The 21967-nt window shown below is 38.5% G+C and overlaps 1 protein-coding gene across 2 annotated transcripts in view; it reads right to left on the bottom strand.

The window, feature by feature from the left end:
* Positions 1-21967, bottom strand: part of stag2 (stromal antigen 2) — a 60081-nt gene that overhangs the window by 4883 nt on the left and 33231 nt on the right. For both annotated transcript variants that reach the window (XM_002931787.5, XM_031892062.1), the window contains exons 7-31: positions 21748-21824; positions 20067-20271; positions 19339-19490; positions 18839-18912; positions 18634-18757; positions 17763-17861; positions 17593-17672; positions 16623-16730; positions 14463-14574; positions 13986-14103; positions 13342-13445; positions 13139-13231; positions 12227-12316; positions 11920-12123; positions 9792-9862; positions 8674-8761; positions 8506-8586; positions 8317-8409; positions 7465-7639; positions 5779-5918; positions 2815-2916; positions 2426-2574; positions 1559-1687; positions 919-1124; positions 274-463 (exon numbers count right to left, since the gene is read on the bottom strand). In XM_002931787.5, the coding sequence (XP_002931833.2) occupies positions 274-463; positions 919-1124; positions 1559-1687; positions 2426-2574; positions 2815-2916; positions 5779-5918; positions 7465-7639; positions 8317-8409; positions 8506-8586; positions 8674-8761; positions 9792-9862; positions 11920-12123; positions 12227-12316; positions 13139-13231; positions 13342-13445; positions 13986-14103; positions 14463-14574; positions 16623-16730; positions 17593-17672; positions 17763-17861; positions 18634-18757; positions 18839-18912; positions 19339-19490; positions 20067-20271; positions 21748-21824 (3064 nt within the window). The remainder of the gene's footprint in view (positions 1-273; positions 464-918; positions 1125-1558; positions 1688-2425; positions 2575-2814; positions 2917-5778; positions 5919-7464; positions 7640-8316; positions 8410-8505; positions 8587-8673; positions 8762-9791; positions 9863-11919; positions 12124-12226; positions 12317-13138; positions 13232-13341; positions 13446-13985; positions 14104-14462; positions 14575-16622; positions 16731-17592; positions 17673-17762; positions 17862-18633; positions 18758-18838; positions 18913-19338; positions 19491-20066; positions 20272-21747; positions 21825-21967) is intronic.

Raw genomic sequence — 21967 nt, 5'->3', positions numbered from 1 at the left:
GAAGTATAAAAACAAAGAAAAAAAAATCAATTTATACAATTTTTCACACCACTTCACATTATTTTCCCAAAAGATCCGTTACAGTCTCTCTGTGTACTCTTTCCCCTGTTTCTCAACACAGAACTTAATTTACTCTGACCATGGTAACTTATGAAGCACTGTGCAGGGAAATCATGACCCACAGCTCTGCGATTTTCAAACCCCCATTAGGTGGGATCTTTTTCTTATGGCAGGAATTTCCTCCTCCTTTCCTTGCATAAAATTTACACTTACTTATAATCAAGGGGAGGTTGGTGATGCTCAGGTTGCATTGGGTAGACAGGCATGTAGCTCTCTTCTGGTCGTAACCTTTTAGGCTCTCTCATAATGGTGGATGTGAGCTGTGGCGTTTGCATCATGACTGGCGTGTTCATCGTTTGCTCCCTGTTTAACCACATGCTATCGCTGCTGCTACTTTCTTCCGCTAGATGGGATTGAGAAGTGAAGACATTTAATGGGAAATTTAAATCTATGTGCATTAAATAGTGAAATTATTGTTTATATAAATATTTTATGCGAGACAGAGAGAAAGAGATTGACTGAAAGTCCTGCTAGGGCTGGGCATGGTGCCTCTTTCTTAAAGTGCCACTTAATTATATATTACATATACACACTGTTAGGAATGCAACAAATCCAGGATTGGGTTCGGGATCCGGCAGGATTTAGCCCAATCCATGGTCCTGGCCAACTGAACCTAAATCCTTAAAATCATGTGACTTTTCACCACAAATGCGTATGTTGAAACTTTATGCCTTAGTTTGCATATGCAAATTAGGATTAGAATTCAGTTTGGTATTTGGCCAAGTGTGCATTCCCTACACACTGTATATTCAAGTTGAATTACTGAAACTATTTGAACTATGAGTAAAATGTTCTTACCCTCTGGTAGTTTCCGTTTTCCTGTTGGGGGTTTTATCTTTTTACTCCTTGATGAAGACCCTCGGCCACTCATTCCACTCATGACGGACATAGTGTCATCATCGCCACCAGCTAGTAAAGAATTTCTGTAAGACATGAGCGGTAGCCACACATCTTCTCTTCGTAAAGACATTTGAAATGTCATGAACTTTTCCAGGTATGCGTATCTGCAGAAAAAATGAGTAAGATGAAACCTTTGGATTGTGTATTTATAAATGGATTCACAAGTGTGTAGTTAAAACTGGGGATCACTATGCAGCCCTACATTATAACATGAGCACCAATATTACCCTTAAAATTGCTGTTACTGTTACTAGGTTCTACTCCTTACAGATGTGCAAGTATCTAGCCTGATGCTTTAGTAATTCCCTCAGTTGCAATGGACAGAGCGCAAGAAAGTTAAAATCGAAACCTTCAAGTTTGATGTTGCAATAATTACTTTGCTTAGCATTCACACTATCCAGAACAGCACATCCGATCACGGGGGGCATCTGCACATTACGGCAGTATAGTGCTCAAGGAACAGTTCCCTAGGCTGTTTCAAAGAGAATTTTAATTCAAAATTCTTCAAATAGCAGATATATTCATAGTAACTACTTACACTGTTTTTTTGTCCTGTCTTAACAATTTCGATGAAAATTCACTTAGAATATCAAGAAATGCCATGTTTAGTGGTGGATGGGCTTCACCTTGCGGGCTTGGTTCTTTAAAGGCAAACTCAATACCATCCCTGTAAGATAAAACGTACATAAATTTCAGAAATGCAAATAATATACTCAATAATTACTCCAACACCAAAAGAATCTGGCGGGCTAAGTCACAAAGTTGTATTATTCCATGTATGGCCAGCTTAGCTCACTAGTGCACTGCAGCAATTTAAAGCGCTAGTATACCTCCCCAACCATGGATTCATCTCCGGAAAAAAAACTTAATGTCATTTATTTTTCTATGTGCTTTTTTACCCCCCACAAAGGTGGTACAGCCTACCATGCAGAGAGCCAAAATTACCACTTTCCCCAAGATCCCTGGTGAGATATCGATCAGACAGGTGTGAAACCCCTTTTGGAGAAGGCCATATTAATTAATTGGCAAAGGGGTCAAAGATTGAGTCAGCCTAAGCCAATGTCTGACCACGTCTCTAAGGGCATGGCCAGTCGAAAAACACTGTAATTAGCAATTTACAGAGACAATTACACGGTTTCTCTCAGTCTGTTAAAACAAACCAGCACAGTACTATTTGAAAAGGGTTATTATGTAGAGACCCTATGTTAACGTTGGGGCAAAGTAGCAATATGTATATTTTCAAGGAAGGATCTCTCCAACTTCTAAACAAAAATGGAACACATATGACTGAGAACCTTGTCTTATCTATGACAGTAATAACCCTTGTCATAACCGACTTCAATCCATATAGATACACATTAGAACTGTTTTCTAAAAGCATTCAAACATATAATAATGTGATTACTTGTGTAACATGGCAATGGCCTCTCTGGTCTTTAGCTGATCGAGGCCAAACGTTAAAGCAAAGCGTCTTGCAAGCTCTTTTATTCCACTAAATGTGGGTGATGATCTGTCAAAGTTGTAGCTATGTTCCTGGATCATCTCATTGAAAAGCTGAAAAAAGAATGGGGGAAGAAACATTAAAATAAAGAAAAGTAATATTTGTATTTAACACCGCCTAATTCTGATTATCATTTTGCTTAATGAAACACAAACTTACTAAACATGTTAACATGTTAAGAACTGGAACCTCATAAGAACCTACTAAATGGACATTAGTGGAAGCTTACAAACAAGGGGTCATATTTTAGAACAGAATTCTGATTAATTTCAGAAGGCAGAGCAACAGCTTACCTGTTGTAAACTAAGAATGAGCGTCTTAGCACATTGTATTTTGTCAATCTGTCGCGTTTTGCTCATCGTTTCCTTGATAATATCCCCATAATCATTATAATACTAGGGATAGAAAAACAAAAGCAATCTGATTAACATTATTACACTGCTTAAGATTAAGTTAATACATGACACACATTCTGTATTACAGAATTCTGTATTGCTTGAATAAGAGTCCCACTGACACCTTTTCAATATGTCTACATTCTTAATGCACACTCCTTTCAAGACCACTTTAATAAACGGGCAAAAAAGGAATTTGCCCAGGGTCCACCGATTCTACAGGGCAGATTTGTGGGTTAAAGGTTTGTGTTTTATATAGCAATCTGTGGAGGCAAGTATGTGCAGTTGCAAAATGGAAATCTAACCCCACCTGTTTCTAGTTAAATCAGGGGTCCCCAAACTTTTTTTTTTACTTGTGAGCCACATTCAAATGTAAAAAGATTTGGAGGCCCCCTTTCCCCCATTCTTTTTGCCCTTGCTATTGAGCCCCTAGCCATCATAATACGCAACAACCCAGGTATCAAGGGACTCAACTTTGCTAATATAACAGAAAAGGTGTCGCTCTTTGCGGACGACATCTTAATATACTTAGCCGACCCAGCAAGCTCACTGTCCACTCTATTAGAGGTCATTCAGAACTTTGGCATATACTCGGGACTGAAAGTCAACTGGGAAAAATCCCAACTTTACCACATTGACCCACCCCCAGAAGCACAGGTCGCCCTAAACACACCCCTTAAGGTGGTTACATCATTTAAGTATCTGGGGATACAAATACATGCAGACCCCAAGACATATATGCAACTCAATCTAGACCCTCTAATGACCTCACTCTCTCTGGCACTCAAGAATTGGGAGAAATTACCACTCTCACTGTGGGGTCGAGTAAATATTGTTAAAATGATATATTTACCAAAATTTCTCTACGTTTTTCACAACTCCCCCTTTACAATCCCCCGCTCTCTATTTAAGAAACTCAACAAGATAATCAACCCATTTATATGGGCAAACAAGGTGCCTCGTATCTCTTGGGAAAGGTTGACATCCCCCATAGACAAAGGTGGGCTGGGGTTCCCTCACTTCTACTTCCTGGCCTCACAAATATACTATTTACATTGGTGTCTCTCACCCAACCCATACAACCCCAACATGCAACTGCAAGCCTCTATCCTCCACTCAATTGAAGGGTTGGGCTCATACCCCTATAGGAAAATATCAGACATGGCTATCCTTCCTCATACACTGAAGACCCCACACCAAACATGGGCTGCTGCACTTAAAATCTTGGGCCATCCTCTGCCATTCCCCTCATCGCACCTTCCCCTTTGGAAAAACTCTTTCCTCCCGTATCTCTATGACTTACCCGATGTTGAATACTGGGCCCGCATGGGCTTTAAAAAACTTGATGACCTCCTCCCTGAGAACCTGTTTCCAAACTTTCAGACTCTACAAGAAGGGAGACCTAACCAACGAATACAGCTATACAGGTACCTCCAATTACGTCATGCATTCCAAGCCCAATTCCACTCCCTCTCTCCCATTAAGGTAACTACCTCTCTTGAGGATACATTATACTCCCCTTCACCCAAAAAACTCCTATCCAATTTATACAAAAACATAATGGTAAGTCGACCAGCACCATTTGCTCATGCCCACCAACTTTGGGTGCAAGCAATCCCTGACCTACAAGAGGACCAATGGGAGGAAGCCACAGATACAGCCTATGAATACCTAATCTCAATTAAGGACAGGCTCATCCAATACAAATCCCTACACCAAATCTACATAACCCCTTTGAAGCTACTGAGAATGGGTAAAAGGCAGGATGATCTCTGCCCCCGATGCAACACCTCTGGGGCTAACTTCATACATATGATCTGGTTGTGTCCCCCCATAAACAGATTTTGGAGGGAGGTAACGAGCACCATGGCCCAGGAAATAGGCACCCCCCAGATAGTGAACCCAGTGGTCTGTCTACTAGGGGTCATTGATGATATCCTCTTCACCAATGCAGCTAGAATCAGATTTCGCACTCTCATGTTTTATGCTAAAAAGACAGCGATTATGCATTGGATGGGCAACAACCTACCCACAGTGAACTTTTGGAGACAACTAATAGACAATGCCATGCCGCTCATAAAGCTCACGTACGAAACAAGAGGAGCAGCAGACAAATTTGAGAAAATATGGGGCGTTCGGTGCAACATGGACCCTGGGGTTCAGTGATGCCAATGGAACCCACAACCAACCTGCTAACTCACCCTCTAGACAAATAATCTGCCCTTAATCCTTAAGCCAGAATGCACAACCACTGCCTAATTGTAACCTAAGGTATAGCAACATTAATGTGTTTATTTGTTCTTATTTATTTCTTTTTTGATTTTATTTTTGCTTTTGTTGATGGAAAAACAATAAAAAATTTTACCTTTAAAAAGATTTGGAGAGCAACACAAGGATGCAAATGGTTCCTGGGGTGCAAACTATGTGATGTGCTGTGATTAGTTATTTGGTAGCCCCTATGTGACCAGGAATTCAACAATAGGCACCTGCTTTGAGGTCACTGGGAGCAACATCCAAGGGGTTGGTGAGCAACAAGTTGCTCCTGGGCCACTGGTTTGGGATCACTGAGTTAGATTAATGGGAGAGATAAGAGTGATTGTTAAGACGGGAAATTTGTTGTGAGGTGAGCCAACCAATCTGAACTTTGCCCAGGGTCCACCATGGCCTTAAGGAGTGTGTGACTCCTTTCAACCATTACTCCTACAAGGCTTGATCTGCTATTATCCCACTGATGCATCACTTCTGCATTTTATGTAAAACTATGACAGTCTGTAAAAACATATACAGCACCCCTAACCACAGCCTTGCACCAAACACAGCTCAGTGTGCTCCACCTGAAGGAAACATTTTTAACAAACTTACCCGCATGTATTGTTTAAAAACATCAGCACCTGTGTTCATTTCAACAACATTATACACGATCAACTTGCAAAATGCAGCAAGTAAATTTCTTCTTTTGTGCAAAGCTTCAATTTTACTGGCTTCGTCGTCTTGCTGACCATCTACACAAAAAGAAATTTGTTTCAGTAAGAAACTTTTAGAAGAAAAACATACTATATTTTTGCTGTACAAAAAATATAGCATTATTGACAGACTTTAGTATTTCAGAGACTGCTAGTACATATATCAATATCCATTTTAATAAAGTGGGAACAAGAGCTTGCAAGATATGACTCTCTATGGGGAATGTCAGACAGGGTGATTCTGAATGTTTTGTTGTCTAAGCATTTTTTTGGACGGATGAAAGCTTACAATATGCCTCCATTTATGCCAGTTGCCTGGATCTGCACACTGAACATGCAGGTCAGGGGACTGGAGCTCACAAACTTGGTAGAAAACATTTTTACAGCAACTGTATAATCCAGCAGTTCACTAAGTGAATCCAGGCATTCCACAATATTGTGGAGCAATTCCAAGCTCCAGTCCACAATTAAAAGAGATTGTTCACATTTTTGTATTTATTTATTTTTTAATTGTGTAATAATCCCCTCTTTTGCCTCTTTCCAGCTTTTAAACAGACATCTCTGACACAGGACAAATTGCTGTGGGAGTCTAAATTTTATGGCTACTTATCTTTCAATTTAGGCCCTCTCTCATTCATCTACTAGCCTCTCATTTAAACCAGTAGCTGGTTTCTAGAGTAAATTGGACACCACCAACCAGATAGCTGCTGAAATTCCAAACAAAACAAAAAGCTAATACAACGAATAGAACAGACCAACAGCAAGTTGTCTTAAGGCCCCCATACACGGGCCGATAATAGCTGCCGATATCGGTCCCTTGGACCGACTCGGCAGCTTATCTGCCCGTGTAGGGGCAGAAACGAGCAGACTGGCCGACCGATATCTGGCCTGAAATTGGCCTGATATCGATCGGCCAAGTTAAAAGATTCAGTCAGATCGGGGGCCGCATCAACGAGCTGATGCGGCCCCCGATCTGACCATCTACACAAATTTCTTTTTGTGTAGATGGTCAGATCGGGGGCCGCATCGGCTCGTTGATATGGTCCCCGAACCGACTGATACATTGCCGCCTACATAATCCGGTCATTTGGCCCCAGGGCCAAATGATCTGATTATTTTTTTTTTAACTTCAAACTCCCCGATATCGCCCACCCGTAGCTGTGCAAAATTCATAGTTCATTAAAAAGCAGCCTGATGTTACATCTGTAATTAAAGGTATCTGTACAGGTATGGGATCCCTTATCCATAAACCTATTATCCAGAAAGTTCCGAATTCTGAAACGGCCATCTCAAATAGACTCCATTTTAATCAAATAATTCACATTTTTAAAAATGATTTCCTTTTTCACTGTAATGCTAAAACTGTATCTTGTACTTCATTCCAACGAAGACATAATGAAACCTTATTGGAGACAAAACAATCCGATTGGGTTTAATTACTGTTTAAATAATGTTTTAGCAGACTTTATGTAGAAGATCCAAATTATGGAAAGACTCCTTATCTGGAAAACCCCAGGTCCCAAGCATTCTGGATAATGGGTCCCGTACCTGTACTGTGACTGTTGAGGTTCTGATTTGCAATTACCTGAACTGTTGTTGTCATCATCCTGATCAATAAACACATGATCCAAAATAAAGCTCAACAATTCCGACTGCAAGGAGGAATCAGGAGAATATACAAGTGGCTCTAATGCTTCCCGACCTCCAACAACAATCTGATGACTGAATATCATTAGCACATCGCAGAGTATTGTGAAAGCCTAGAAGTATGAATAAGAAAAATGTTACACTGGAGGTACGAGTTCCTCTGACCTTTAAGTTCAAATTAGACAAAAAACATTTACAGACAACATATATTTTTAGAATCAAGTAATCAAAGACACTATTCCCTCTTCTTAAGCTTGGTTACCCTTACAAAAGGCAAAACAGTTTGTAAAAAAAAAAAAAAAATCTATGCAAGGAATGGAGCACACCTAGAAAGTAGGTACACTGCCTACTGGCACTGCCTCAAACAGGGTTAAGATTCTAAGAAAGAACACCAATTCAAATGATTCATTATGTAATTGCAAAAGCCATTTGCACTTTCCCATAAATGTATTTAAAGTTTCCTGGTCCTTTAACCACTTCCCTAGTAGGGCTCTTTGGTCCCTGCACACAGCATGTTTACTGGCAACATGTGCAGAGGTAAGATCAGAGTAATTTTAGAGAAGTAGATTACAATTCCTTGGCAGTCAGGTATCTAATAACTGAAATCATGGAATTTATGCTTTACAGCGGGCAAGATGCTAAGTAGCACCTACATTTAAAAAAATAACTTCATAGAATAACTTCATAGAAGAAATTAATTTTAATATGCACTTTGAGTTAATTGCCTGTGTGGATTCTGATTTGGTGGTGCTTCTAATGTTGGCATATTACTGAATAAAGTTTTACTAACCTGTTCTTTTACAGCAGTATTTACATTGGTCAGGTAATGTTGACAGATTTGGCAAAATACCCTCATTTGTCTCTTTAACGTGATTAGCTCTTCCTACAAAGAAAAGAGTAGCCATCATTCAGTGCCAGTTTCTGGTAAAAAAATAAAACTTTGCAGTTGTTACATTTAGAACATAGATTAAAGGTATACCTTTGATGAGCCAGTTTCAGAAATCTTAGCCAGCTGCCATAAAATCACGTAGTGAGTACACTGTAAGGCGTGAATAACAATCTGAAAAACAGTGAAATATAACTAGAGTTAAAAAAACAGTTCTGCTTATATGTTTTAAAAATAATTTAAGTATTACTAAATACTAACCTGCTCTGGCATGTCTCCATTTTCAATGCCAGTTTTTAAAAGCTTGTAATTACCACTAAATAAATCCCATCTTGACAGATCATGAGCACTATAAACACACACAAAAAAAAAGCAGCTTTAGTTTAGTTTCACATTTGGCTTAAATGTATAGAATTTAGTTCCAAGCATAAAATATGAAGCGGTTCTCAGGATTAAGTTAAGGTTAATTGACCATAGTGTTCCAGATGCAACAGGATACATATGAGCGGGATCCGGGGGTATTCTAAAAAAACGTGTGTTTTGTGGAAAACCAAGCTACTTAAAAATGTATTAAAAAAATAAAAGAACTTTATAAAGTATATAGTACAGTCTTCAGAGCCAATGCTGCAATAAGGCGAGTTGACACCGACAGATTAGTCACCGCATGAGAAATCTCCTCTTGATGACTAATCTCTTCAAATGCTTTCCTACTGGTGAGATTGTAAATTGCCAGTAGAAAACCATAAATGCTGCTTCGGCTTTCCGAAGTCACATGACATTTCCTCATAAAGCAAGCGTCATATTACCCTACTGGCAATTTACTTTCTTGCCAGTAGGAAAGCATTTGCGGAGATTAATCGTCACCACTAGAGGAGATTAATCACGGGCACGTGCCATCAGCCCTAAACATTCCTGGCATCATTAGGTTTTGAGGAAATTGAAGGACCATTTTGCCAAATAATGAGTCACTGTATACATATTAACAAAACAAATAGTAGCCAGAAAATCTTCCTGGAGCTTCTTTTTTTGCCTCCCGCACCTTGCAAAATGCCACAATGTGGATATTTGTATGCTAGGTCTGTAACTCCAAACACAGATCACAAAGTGGCCTTCAGTATACCAAAAGCAAATATTAATTGATAATTGATTTGTCATTGATTTATTTCTGGTTCCCTTACTGTGCATCAGCCCTCACTGTGACAGCTCCCCCCCCCCCCAATTTTGTCTCACTCCTAAAATATAAGCAGACAGGGAGTTCAGCTGAAATTACTACTCAGATTTATTATGCAGTACCCCAATAGGTGCAGCAATACAGCCCTGGCCAATCAGTGTAACAGTATCTGTTTTAAAAGTCTCTCTGGGTTGTTTTTTCCACTTACTTGTGAAAAGCAGTTATCCTTTTTAATGTAGATAGTACTTGGTATGCATCATCCTCATCCAGCTCTTCCTCCTGAAAATAGAACATTAGAAAGGTTTTCTTTAATGCATATGCAGTCAGCAAATATGACAATATACAATTTGTGAATTACTATTGCCAGTATATTAACTTTGCAATGTCCCCTTCACAGAACATATTTTCAAATAGCACATTACATTGGAAATTATATTTTAAATTTTTATTTGTTTTTCTAAAATGTAGGTTTAAACAAACATATTTAATGTTCCATTGACTTACTAACACTTGAAGCAAGGTGATTCTTTTAAAACTGCAGCACTAGAGAAATGCTACCAACTATTCAATGGTAACAATTCAATTTAGAGTTTAATCTAGCTCCAAGGGCATGATTGGTTGGAGCTGAACAATTTCTCAATTAATTTATCAATTTATAACACTTGGAAAAAAAGCAAGCAATCCAGGCTTGCTGCGCTGCTAATGGGAAAAAGTGGAAATTAAACATTAAACATTTTAAATCTTAAATTCCAGAAAGCTAGTAAAAATTAGAAAGCTAATTACCGGTAAGTGGTTTTTGGTGTACCATCAGTTGTGGCTTGCAATTGATCACTTTCTTAAAAATTTAGTCTGCAGCTTGAATTGTACAGCTTCTAGAAAGTTTACTACTAGGCCAGTCATCTTCCTTGTTGACATTACACTGCAATCAAACATTAGGGGAGTTGCAGGCCTAGTCCTGTTTTAATCTAATGCCCCCATTGAGCTGTTTCTTGGCCTGCGTATTGATACAGCCCTAGAAACTGCCCCTCTGCTCATATTTGCAGTCTTCTGGTGTCTGCACCAAGAGACACTGTGTTGGCTTGTGTGCAGACAAACGGAGTGGTTTTTGGCGCTGAAATGCATACTCATAAATTTCAGTGCCAAAATCCACCATCCAGGCCAAGGCAGTGGATCCAGATACAGACATAACAGGCTGCAGATAAACAGCCCAGTAGCTTTGTGTGTTACACATCCAGTTCGGAGTACAATAACAAGGAACGGAATGTACAGTATGACTGTACAAATGCATACACAGTGCCTGTCAGTGCCAAGAAACAAACAAAAAAAAAAAAACAGAGTATATCAGCTCCATGAACCCTTGCCCTCAGCAGTTCATTTGTTGGCATGTGCTTGCAGTCCCAAGAATTTTACTTTCCAGCAAACTAGATTAACAGGCCATCAAAGGGTGCACATGCAGTGCATCAGTCTGGACACCCAGTTTCATTTAGCTATATGGGATGTCAGCAGTTCCAGACTGCATTCCTGTACTAACCCTTTCCTAGAGTCAACCCTCCCCTGCAGTGGCAAACCCCGCAGATGAAGCCAAATCTTGTTAAAAAAAAAAATCTACTTTTGTCCTGGACAGTAGCCCAATCAAAATTACTTAAGCACAACTTCCCCTGCTGTGAAGCCACACGAGGAATGCAAGACACCAGATCAAGTCAGTAAAAACTCAAAAGACACATTCTAAGTTGTAAAGCTCTAAGAAAAGGAAATATTGCACACTAATAATATTTTAAAACTAGTTTAGACTTTTTCCTTCATATACTAAACTAAAAATGTGCATCCTCAATAGAACCAAAGCTACTTACAAGCTGTAGCTTTCTAACCAGGAAGCTACTAAATTGACTGAGAAAAAAAAAAACACTTCTTTGCACAACCGTAGGAAAACAGCAGGAGAAGATTTGAGCACATTAGATTCTGTGAAGTTACCAGTACCAAATACTAACACTAGCTTTTAAATACGAGTTGCCAGTGTTTATTTTAGTTATATTGAGTTGTGTGCCATCACTTACTCAGCTGGTAGACTCTTGTTTGCTTTCTACTTTTGTGTTTTGCTCTCACCAAAAATCTTTTTAAACAAATAACAAGCGATGTATTAGAAAAATTATATAGATCAGATTTTAACACCTTTTAGTGAAGGTCCAAACTTATAACAATATCTAATTAGAGACAGATGGCTTCACATTTTTGTGTCAATCTTGGCTTAATGATTTTTGGTGTCACATTTTTTTTTTTTTTTATAAAGAGTCAGAAATGAAAACTCATATTTTGATTAGTGAAATAGGAAAACATACCTCTTGCAGAAAGTCTTCGAGAAGTCTGTTGAACTTATCAGCCAGCTCATCAATTAACTGACTCTTTGCAATGTCCACTCTGTTAAAGATTGTGAACTCCTCATTGCAGAGCGCATGGTATGTTTTAGAGCAGGCTTCTAAAACATCTGTGTCTGTATGCTTTTCTACTATATTACGTATCTGCCGCAACAATGCCTCTAAATGCTTAAAAAAAAAAAAAATACCACACATTCAGCACTGTGCTTTATTTCCAACTGAGCAACAACCATTTCATAGTTGATGGTGAAAAAAAGAACTGGTAGTTTACCTTCTCTAATCGGCCTGTTGTGTAAATTTCCAAATCGAAGTACTGCGGTAGCACCAACAGATTGGTTACCTTCTCTGCATCAACAGAATACTATTGGAAGAAATAAAGAGTTAAAACCTGTTCCCTTTACATTTTTATTATTATAAGAATAATGTTTGCCTTAAATCTAAGACACTTTTGCAATTTATAATGTTCTTTCTAGGTTTTAACTGTTTTAGCGGGTTTCCTTTTTAAATGAACCTAATAAAAGTAAATGTCATAGGTTTTTGATTTATTAGCTTTGATATTCTTAGGGCTGGGGTACACAGGGAAGTTAGTCGTGCTGCAACAAAACCCGTTGTCGCGGGTGACTAATCTCCCCGTGTACCCCTGCTTTTAAGGTGGCCATACATGGTAAGATTAGTTTGTTTGGCGAGGTCAGCAAATACACAAATCTTTCCCCCAATATGCCTACCTTGGTTGGGCAATATTGTGCTAATGCAATTGTTTGGCCCTAGGGCCAAATGACTGATTGCATTGCAGTGAAGGTGGAGCAAGGATGTGGTCCTCGACAGAAAAATCAATCCTGCCTGATCAACATCTGGCCTATTTTTAGCCAGATATCTGTCAGGGAGGTCTGTCTGAGAGCCCCATACACAAGCAGACAAGCTGCCAAATCAGTGTGAAGGACCTGAATAAGAAGCTTAAACCTGCCTGTGTGTGGCCATCTTTACAGCATGCATCTATACTGTGGGGGTAGGGGGTTTGGTCACTAAAGCCCTAGAAAACCAGAGATACAAAACAATGTAAATTTTAATTTCCTGTTAATGTTAATAACTACTCTTTACTAAAAGCTGATTTTATGGTGAACATTTTTCAAGGTACAGATTTAAGGTCTCAAAATATACCACACTTTTTTGATTAAAGACTTACTTTTGCTAATAGTTGAGGAAGAGACACTGCAAAAAGTTCTGTAAGGCGTGTTTTGTCATCCATCTGTGATTTCTTTTCTTTCGCAGTGAGAACCTAACAATACGGGGGTAAGATTACAAAAAGTTATATCCACTGACAGTGGAAAACAAAGGTATCATTAAAAAGGTAGCTTGTTTTGTAACAATTTAAGCAAAAAGGATCACCCTTTTTCCGGTTCCTCTTCCTACTGGGGGGTGACATTCAGCAGCTTGTCGAATCGTGCAGAGCATAATCTCTATTAGTGCACTTTCCTGCCTGTCTGTAAGTGCTGTAAAGAAGGCAACAAAATACATGAACTTTACTTATTAAAAAGTTAATTGGACACAGTTTCGCAACATAAGATTCCGCTTATAAAATTTATTTTGGGCCACTTTTCTTCTATTTCAGGAGGAAATTGCATGGTCCTATTTGTAATAAACCATTGATGCAGCTAGTGTAAAAATTAATACATGTCAGTTGGGTCATTGGTTAATTTCTCTGGGGTACATAAAGCCCAGCAGTGGAGGCAGGAGCTTTAAAGTTCAGTATACTAAGTCCTGCAGTATAGTAAGCAGGAAACATAACTGCAGGGCATGTCTTGTAACTACAGTATATACAGACCTTTTTATTTTAGAAAAAGCAGAATATTTTTGTGGTTTCGATGACAAATATAAATACATTTGGAAGAAAATCCTGCTTACCTATACCATGTGAGTTTATTGAAAAGACTGAGCCATACATTAGCTAGCAATTCATTACACAAAACCACCACTTATGCAGTCCTTTTTCTGAAAAGTACGTATGAAATGATGAATTTTAAAAGACTCACCCTCTTCTCCATTAAGTGGATCATCCAACAGAAGACTGTTCATACACTCCCAGTCTTTCAGCAGCTCTGTGGCACAATCCCACATACTATCCACAAGATATGCAGCGTGTTCATGTAACTGACAAAAGCAAATATTAGGTTATTTTCACAAACTGAAATTAAATAGCCTATAGCAAATAAATATAAAAATATCAGAGCTAAATCAAGCCATTCACCCTGTATTACTTAAAACTAATGTTTTATCAATGGTTGAACAAATGAGTGTGATAAGTGTGATTTTATGTTGAAAAACCTGTGTTTTTTATGCATACAGAAATACATTTTGGTTCATTCTGCTTTCCACCGTCCCTAGAATAAAATGCACAGTTGTGTATAATATATAACAAATTCTAACTGTAGTAGCATCAATGGAATCATTGAAGCAATGCTGCCTGCTTTTATTTACATATAAAACATAGCATTATAGGGAAAGTATACCTCACTCTCCAAAAAGAAAAACACCAATGTCTTGACAAGGTTGGCATTTGGGCTTAGCCTTCCTCTTCGCTTCATGATTCCATCTTCTTCAGGATCTCGACAACTAAAAAGTCTATTGAAAAGGGGGAAACATTTATTAAAGAACAGAATTCTAGTGTATGAATCCCTGGTACTGAAAAGAATTTTGGTCAAAAGGTTAAGTGATCAGCCTTTTACGTGGGATCTCATGTTAGGCACTCTGGTTCAATTCCCTGTGACAACTCATTGTGAACTGGACAAGTCACCTAAATTTCCTGGAGTCCCAGCATACTTAGTTTGTCTATAATGGCTGCTTTGCTTGTGGTACAGCACAATATAAAGTTTACCCTTACTGTACTAGTGTGTTCATTACTTGCATAAATCTTACAAGGACTTCTCAACAGTAGGAGGACATGAAATACGTGGAATGTGGCAAACGTTGAAGGTAAAACAGTAATTAAGTACAATAAGTCACAGGGCATTTTACTACTACGGTACAACCTAAATGTTGATTTCTGTGCACTACTACGCAGTTTTATGGCAATGAGGTAACAGAATTCCTAAGAAATCATTCTAATCTACAACCATAGAGAAAAAATAAAGAGGCGGGGCTAAGTAAAGATTTTAGCAGTTTGAAGCATCAGCAACCCAGTCAATGCACTTCCTGTATAGTCAGATAAATCCAGGGCTCCTGACTCTGCTAAAGTATTAGCAGTCTAAAACTACTAAAGCTCAGAAACCATGAAATAGAGAAAATAAATGTAAATTTCAAAAGTAGTCAGAGAAGCACTAAAAGTAAGTTTACATCAATTTATTTTTTTGGATTTAGATCCCTTTAACTTGCAATCCTTAAGGTGAGCTTCAATAATTTCTTTAGTTGACAACTAGCAAAATGAAACCGGCTGATTTGGATAATTTGCATTAAATGTTAAGGAAAAATAGGGGTTATCCCTGACTAAATATGGTGAATATCTTCTATAAAGGCCAGATGGGCTATTAGACTTCAATACTGAATCAATTGGAAACTGCTATGTGCACAATAAGTCTAGGCTTAATTTAAGCAGACTATGTGTGTCAGCCGATTGTGGCACAAACCCTTGGCTGTAAGGTCAATAGGGCTGGAATACTAGAGATCCTTGGATTACTAAAAGTGACATGGTTGTTATTGCAAAATATTAACTGAAGTTGTGCAGTTAAGTTGGCTACCCTTTATCTGAAAGTCTTATTTACATTTGCTGCACTGCTACTTGGGGAGGCATTTCACTAATTCAGTGTAGATGAGAAGAGCTTTGGCTGAGAAAAGATCAAAATAATTTGAGCAGTACATTACAACTATGAAGCCTAAATATCTATAACTGTAAAAATTAGGAAAAATGGGGAACAGAATTATAAAAAAAAGGGGGTAGACCCATATACTTTATTTATACGGACCGTTTTCCAGAATCAGTACAGTAGCCAACAGTTGCCTTTAGTAATAAATACTGTCCACAACAATGGTTCATAAGGTGGCCATACACGTAGAAATTTTGATCAATGAGTCGACCGATATACGCAGCCTTTTGTGATATAGGTTGTCTCTTCGAGCAGCCATAAACGCACTGAATATTTTGTGCACATACGGCCCTCCAGTTGGACAGCTCTGCACTTTACCTCGCCAAACAGGTGGATCTTTCCCCCGATATGCCCACCTAAAGCGGGCGATATTGGAGCCATCCGTTCATCAGATTACAGTGACAGGCAGAGAAGCTGATGGAGGGAAAATCAAACCTGTCCGACTGACACCAGGTCAACTTTCAGCCAGATATCAGTCAGGTAAGGGCAATCGGGGGTCCCCATACACAGGCAGATAAGCTGCTGAATCTGTCTGAAGGGCTCGAATCGGCAGCTTAAATATGCCCCATGTGTATGGCCACCTTTACAGATAAACCTGCATAGTGGACTTCTGCTTATCTGTGCACTAGCAATCTTCCTTGCAAGAAAAGTATGGAACAAAGTAGCCTCAGTTTCTTTGTTTCCCATATTAGCTTAACAATAAACAGTTTGTTTTTTTTTAATAATTAGAATAGTCAAAAATTATGCACAGCACAAGCCCTATTTAACTAATCTTGAACAATTGGGTATACTGCTTTAATGCACACTTACTTTTTGTAAAGGAATTCTCCAGCTGCAACAGCCACAGGTCGGTGAGCTGAGTAAACCAGATGATAAACATTTTCACAATCTTCAGCAGTCAGAACTTCCTCGCTACTTCTACAATAAACGAAGATTAATTTTAAAGCAACGTTTTAGTAATAGAATGATATACATTCTTACAGTCTGACAGTACTAGCAAGCATTTTAAACTGCGAGACTGCGAGAATGTGTTCATTCAGCAGGGATTTGCTGAGAAGCAAAGAAGAGAAAATGACTGGAATGTCATCACAAAATGACTTGATAAAAGTTTGGTAATAAAAATGGTTACCTGGTTATCAATTTTGTGGGTATATTAAATAGCGGCTAAGATACAGCTATAGATTTCAAACTCATCAGGCATCACTTGCAGCTGCCCTAATCAATGCCACCATCTGAGCAAATTAGAAGCTAATGTTTTAATTTCATACATTTAAAATTAACTGCATTTAGGGCTTTAGTTTGTTATTTTTAGCAGAATGGCTTTTGTTAAAGGAGCTGGACAAAGTGTAAAGGCAGTGACAACAATTCCAGTATCAGAAAGAAGTGCACTTAGATCTTGAAAAAAAAAAAAAAAAAATCTGGACATGCCTTGAATGATTTCAGTAAGCCACATGTGTAGTACATTAAGCCCATGGGCTCTAGCTCCATAGAACATGTCTTAAAAATTTGGACACTGGCAAGTGCCTAACAAATCAGCATCCCTATATTTTTTTGATCGCCCTTTAGCTTTTAAAGCTGGGACAATGATGTACAAATAAGTACTTACAGTTTTAAAAGTTAGTCTTTTCACTGACCTATTTCTGTTATAAAAGAACACTGTTACTATGTCAAAATTTAAGGATAAGAAAAGCAAAGAAACTGAACTCCCTAAAGCCTTATTGATTTTAGCTAAATCTCACGTACAGTAAAACCAGAAACCCATTAACTGAACAAGACTTACTGTAAAACAAGAGTAAGAAGCTTAATTGCCTGAACTGCGACATCATACTCCTTGTCAAGAGTCATGGACACAATTCGGTCCTAAAAAACAAATAAATTATCACTCAGATGATGCAAATAACATATTGGATGAAAAAACAAATACTTGAAAAAAAAAATAAAAAAAAATACCTTAAACCGACTTGTGAACAGCTCAAGTTTTGAATTAAGCTCACGGTTGTGATACAATCCCTGTAAAGCTGTAAGGCATTTCAGCCGAACTTCTCCTTGCTGAAAAAAAATATACATACTTAATTGAATATGCTACAAAATAAAATTACCGATATGCAACCAAAAACTCTGGAAAAAATCTGAAGTGTATATGAAATTTTCAGATAAACACATGTTGAAATGCTTGAGGTAGCTCTTGCCAGGAAGTTTCAATGCAAGTAAATAGGGGGCAGCTCTGTTAAAAGAACCTTTTAAAGAATGAGATGCACTTAAACTAAGACTGACAGGAGGAACTTCTAACACTGAACTCTTATGTTTATTAAAGGGCAGCATTTACCAGAAAACAAGCTTTACTCAAACAAGGACACAAAATTTATTGATCCCAAGCCAGCACTCTACTTTGCTGGAATAAACAAAAGCCCAGGGTACTGTTCTTGTAAATAGCAGTCCACCATCTTGTTTCTTGTACCCCTGATCCTTGCTGCTGTACTTTTCTGTATGCATGAGCAAAAATTTGTCTTTTAATGTACAAGTTTCATTTTTATTCTAACATACATGTGCACAGGTAGCACAGCCACAAGGGAACCCTGGGACAGGCGACAAGATGGCCATAGTCTGAGGTAAGCAATTATATTCAATGGTGGGGTGTAACAACTGACACCTCCCAATGATTACTCCTACAATATAATGTGTAACAGATTTTGCATTCATTGCTGTTACTAACAAAACAATAAAAAAGGAAGCAAAGCAGGTGCATCATGCCAAATGGATCTACACAGATACAAATGGAAGATCAATCCACATACTATGATGTTTTACTAATTAACCTTACCTTATCATGCATAGTCCAACCTACATATTTCAAGTAGCTGTCATTAAGGAAGGCATCACTATACATTTTCATCCATACTCCTATCTCCTCTATGCATATAGCTCGAATTTCAGCAATAGCATCTCTGTTGGAAGAAAAACAATTACAATATAGCATTAAATTAAACTAACTACAAAACAGAGAGAGTAAGTAAATATCCACTTACCTGTATCTGTGTACAAACACGCCTTTAAATATTGCGTTCATCATATTTTCTATCTCATCCTGATTTTCTTGCAGCTGTATTGGGGGAAAAAAAAACATTTAGTATCCTTAAATAACTTTTCAGTTTAATGAAAAATAAACTTGCAGGAGATATATATATATATATATATATATATATATAACCAAGAATGGGTTTGTAGTTGCTTAACAACCTAACACCAAAGATCACAATGGCAGTAAACTGCATGATCTACACAATGCCTGCGATATATAACCATAATGATTTAAACAAAAAAAAACATCAACATCTGAACGTTGCAATACACTAGTGTGTGTGTGTGTGTGTGTTTATTAAAGCAGGGTTATAAGAGCCCACATAGGTTATTTAAGTACTTTTTTGTGCACAATTTTCTTCCCATTACAAAAGTAGCAAAGGCTCTATTACAAATAAGTTTAAAGGTACAGTAGCAAGAATGATATATTAACATATAAGATTCAGACCTCCTTTCGCTTCTGTAATAAAAGTTCCAGTCTGTCGTTGGCTCGTTTCCCAATCATCTTGTTTCTTTCTGCCTCATACTGTCTTTGCGTATTGTCCATGTTAATGCTTAGATTAAGTGCCACGTTTACCAAAGCTGTCATTAGCTTCATAGCTGCAAAACATAAAAAATGAAAAGCTATTAGGCAACCAATATGAGCCAAATATTGCTACATGTAACATCTATTGCTACATGTAAAAACTAAGTAAGCTTTATGAGTCCTCTATCAAAAGAAACAGGATTTCTTGTCTCCTTTTTTGGGAACATGTTCTTCAGTATCAGACTTCTTTTAGGGTTCCTTCAGGTTTGGGGCTTAAGTCTGCTTAGTTCTCTCCTCTCTCCCTTCTCCTGCCCCCCCTCCCATAAGAATGCATAAGAACTCACTTCCCCACTAGCCAAGTTTATTAAGAATAATTCCTGAACTAGGCCAGAAGACAAAAGAAAACATTTAACTGTGTTTTGGATAACACTTTAAATACACAGTTACCACAGAGAACAACTTATGATTAAGTTAGACTGTAAGCTTTAGTGTCAGTGAACGGATATGAAAGATTACATATACTAAGTAATGTGCTCCACACACAATATGATCAATTTAATCAGAAGCAAAGTAACCTACTCATAAGTTTTACATAAATATTCATACAAAACAAACAGTGCTTTTCTAAATGCAAAGAGGAAGTCACAGACCTGCTAATGTACTTGTATGACGAAATGCTCGAACTTGCGAATCAGAAAGTCCCGTAAGAAGAGATATAACTGTATCCATCATATATTCATCATATATTATGCTGTACTGACATTGGCGGACCAATACTCCGATGAATTCACAGAAACTGAATTTAAATTTCTTCCACTGGGGACCTGCCATTGTAAGTGGGTAATCTCCACTATCCTGCAAGCAAAAGAAACAAAATATTTTAAAGGACATGTAAATGCTACATTTTCCTACCATGTATACGTGGAGCACATCTCCCACACCCAAACCGCATCATTTGCGCTGCCTATATTCCCTTGGTTCTTCAGCACCATCACATTTTCCTAAAACAAATAGCAGCTTTCACCCGGCGGCTATTTTCCCTCTCACACATCTTCAGAGACATCTGTATCTGCAAACAGCACGTGTGCTGTACAGTACATGCAATGAAGAATGCAGGCTTACACAGGCAGAACCTTAAAAGTCCTGCTTGGACTGTGCCCTAGAATGGTTAAATTGAGCTCAAGAAGGTGGTTAGGAGAACAAAACATCTTTCTCCAGCAAAGTTTCTATGGAAACAAGCAGTGCCATCTCTGACTTAGACTGAAGGGTGTATTTAGTAACCTGAGTTGAGAAGAACTGTGCATGCTCAGGGAAGCCAAGAGCCTAAATCAATTCCTGAGGGAGGGGGCCAAGTAAATTAAGGCCCCCATACACGGGCCGATAGAAGCTGCCGATATCGGTCCCTTGGACCGACTCGGCAGCTTATCTGCCCGTGTAGGGGCAGAAACGAGCGGGCTGGACGACCGATATCTGGCCTGAAATTGGCCAGATGTCGATCGGCCAGGTTAGAAAATTCAGTTGGATCGGGGACCGCATCGGCTCGTTGATGCAGTCCCCGAACCGACTGCCCCATGGCCACAAATGTAATCTGATCTGCTACCCGATATCGCCCACCCGTAGGTGGGGATATCGGGTGAAGATCCGCTCGCTTGGTGACATCACCAAGCGAGCGGATCTGCCCGTGTATGGCCAGCTTTAGATGAGGAGGAATACTACTTGATTGTCCTTTAAACCTTCATGTTATCTACATAGTAAACAGTGAGCCAGTGCCATAAAGGCTCTGTGGCAAATCAGCTCCATGGTGTGATATTCAGCAGTCACATGCAGAATTGTTGTTTCTTAAATTAAAAAACCATAAATCTACTATAGGCATTTTACGCTAAACAGACCCAGTACCATTGAATCAAAACGGCTAGGATTATAAGAACTGCCTTACTTTCAGGCCCTGCCAAGTAGCTGCACAAAAGCTACTTAAGTAATGGTACCAATGCAGAATTCACAGCCAATGTTATTTGGACTATGTCAGAAAAAAATCATTCCCATAGGAAAACGGTCAGCTGCACTTGCACAGTGGATAATGAATACGAGTGAAAAGCCCCTTTCACAATCTGATTATTGCCTGAAGATGGAACCATTAGATCAGCCTGAAATGCCCTGACCAAATCAGCAGTGATCCACTTGTTACTTGGTAACTTGACCAGTTTTGGTCTGTCCATAGTGAACCTAGTACAGAAAATGCAGAAATCTCTCAAGTAGCCCAAAAACGTTAAACTATTGCTATCTCTGGGAAAATTTTAGGAAAAAGTTACATATCAGAAAAGATGTAAATACCTCATCAAACTCTTCTGTCATTCTTCTAATTATTTCTGAATTCTGCATATGGCGAAACATGTCACCAGAGACAACACCTGTAAGTCAAAATGTATAATGTTTACATGTAATTAGTCGATATTGCACACAATTACAAAATCCAAGGTCTGCAAGAAGAATACATTTGTGCTGAAAGCTACCCTTAAGGCCAGTGGCACAGGGGACCTATTCCCACCCAAAT

The sequence above is a fragment of the Xenopus tropicalis genome, chromosome 8 (assembly GCF_000004195.4).
Source record: "Xenopus tropicalis strain Nigerian chromosome 8, UCB_Xtro_10.0, whole genome shotgun sequence".
In the NCBI taxonomy this organism is placed as follows: Eukaryota; Metazoa; Chordata; class Amphibia; order Anura; family Pipidae; genus Xenopus; species Xenopus tropicalis.
This window is presented reverse-complemented; position numbering and strand designations above follow the sequence as displayed.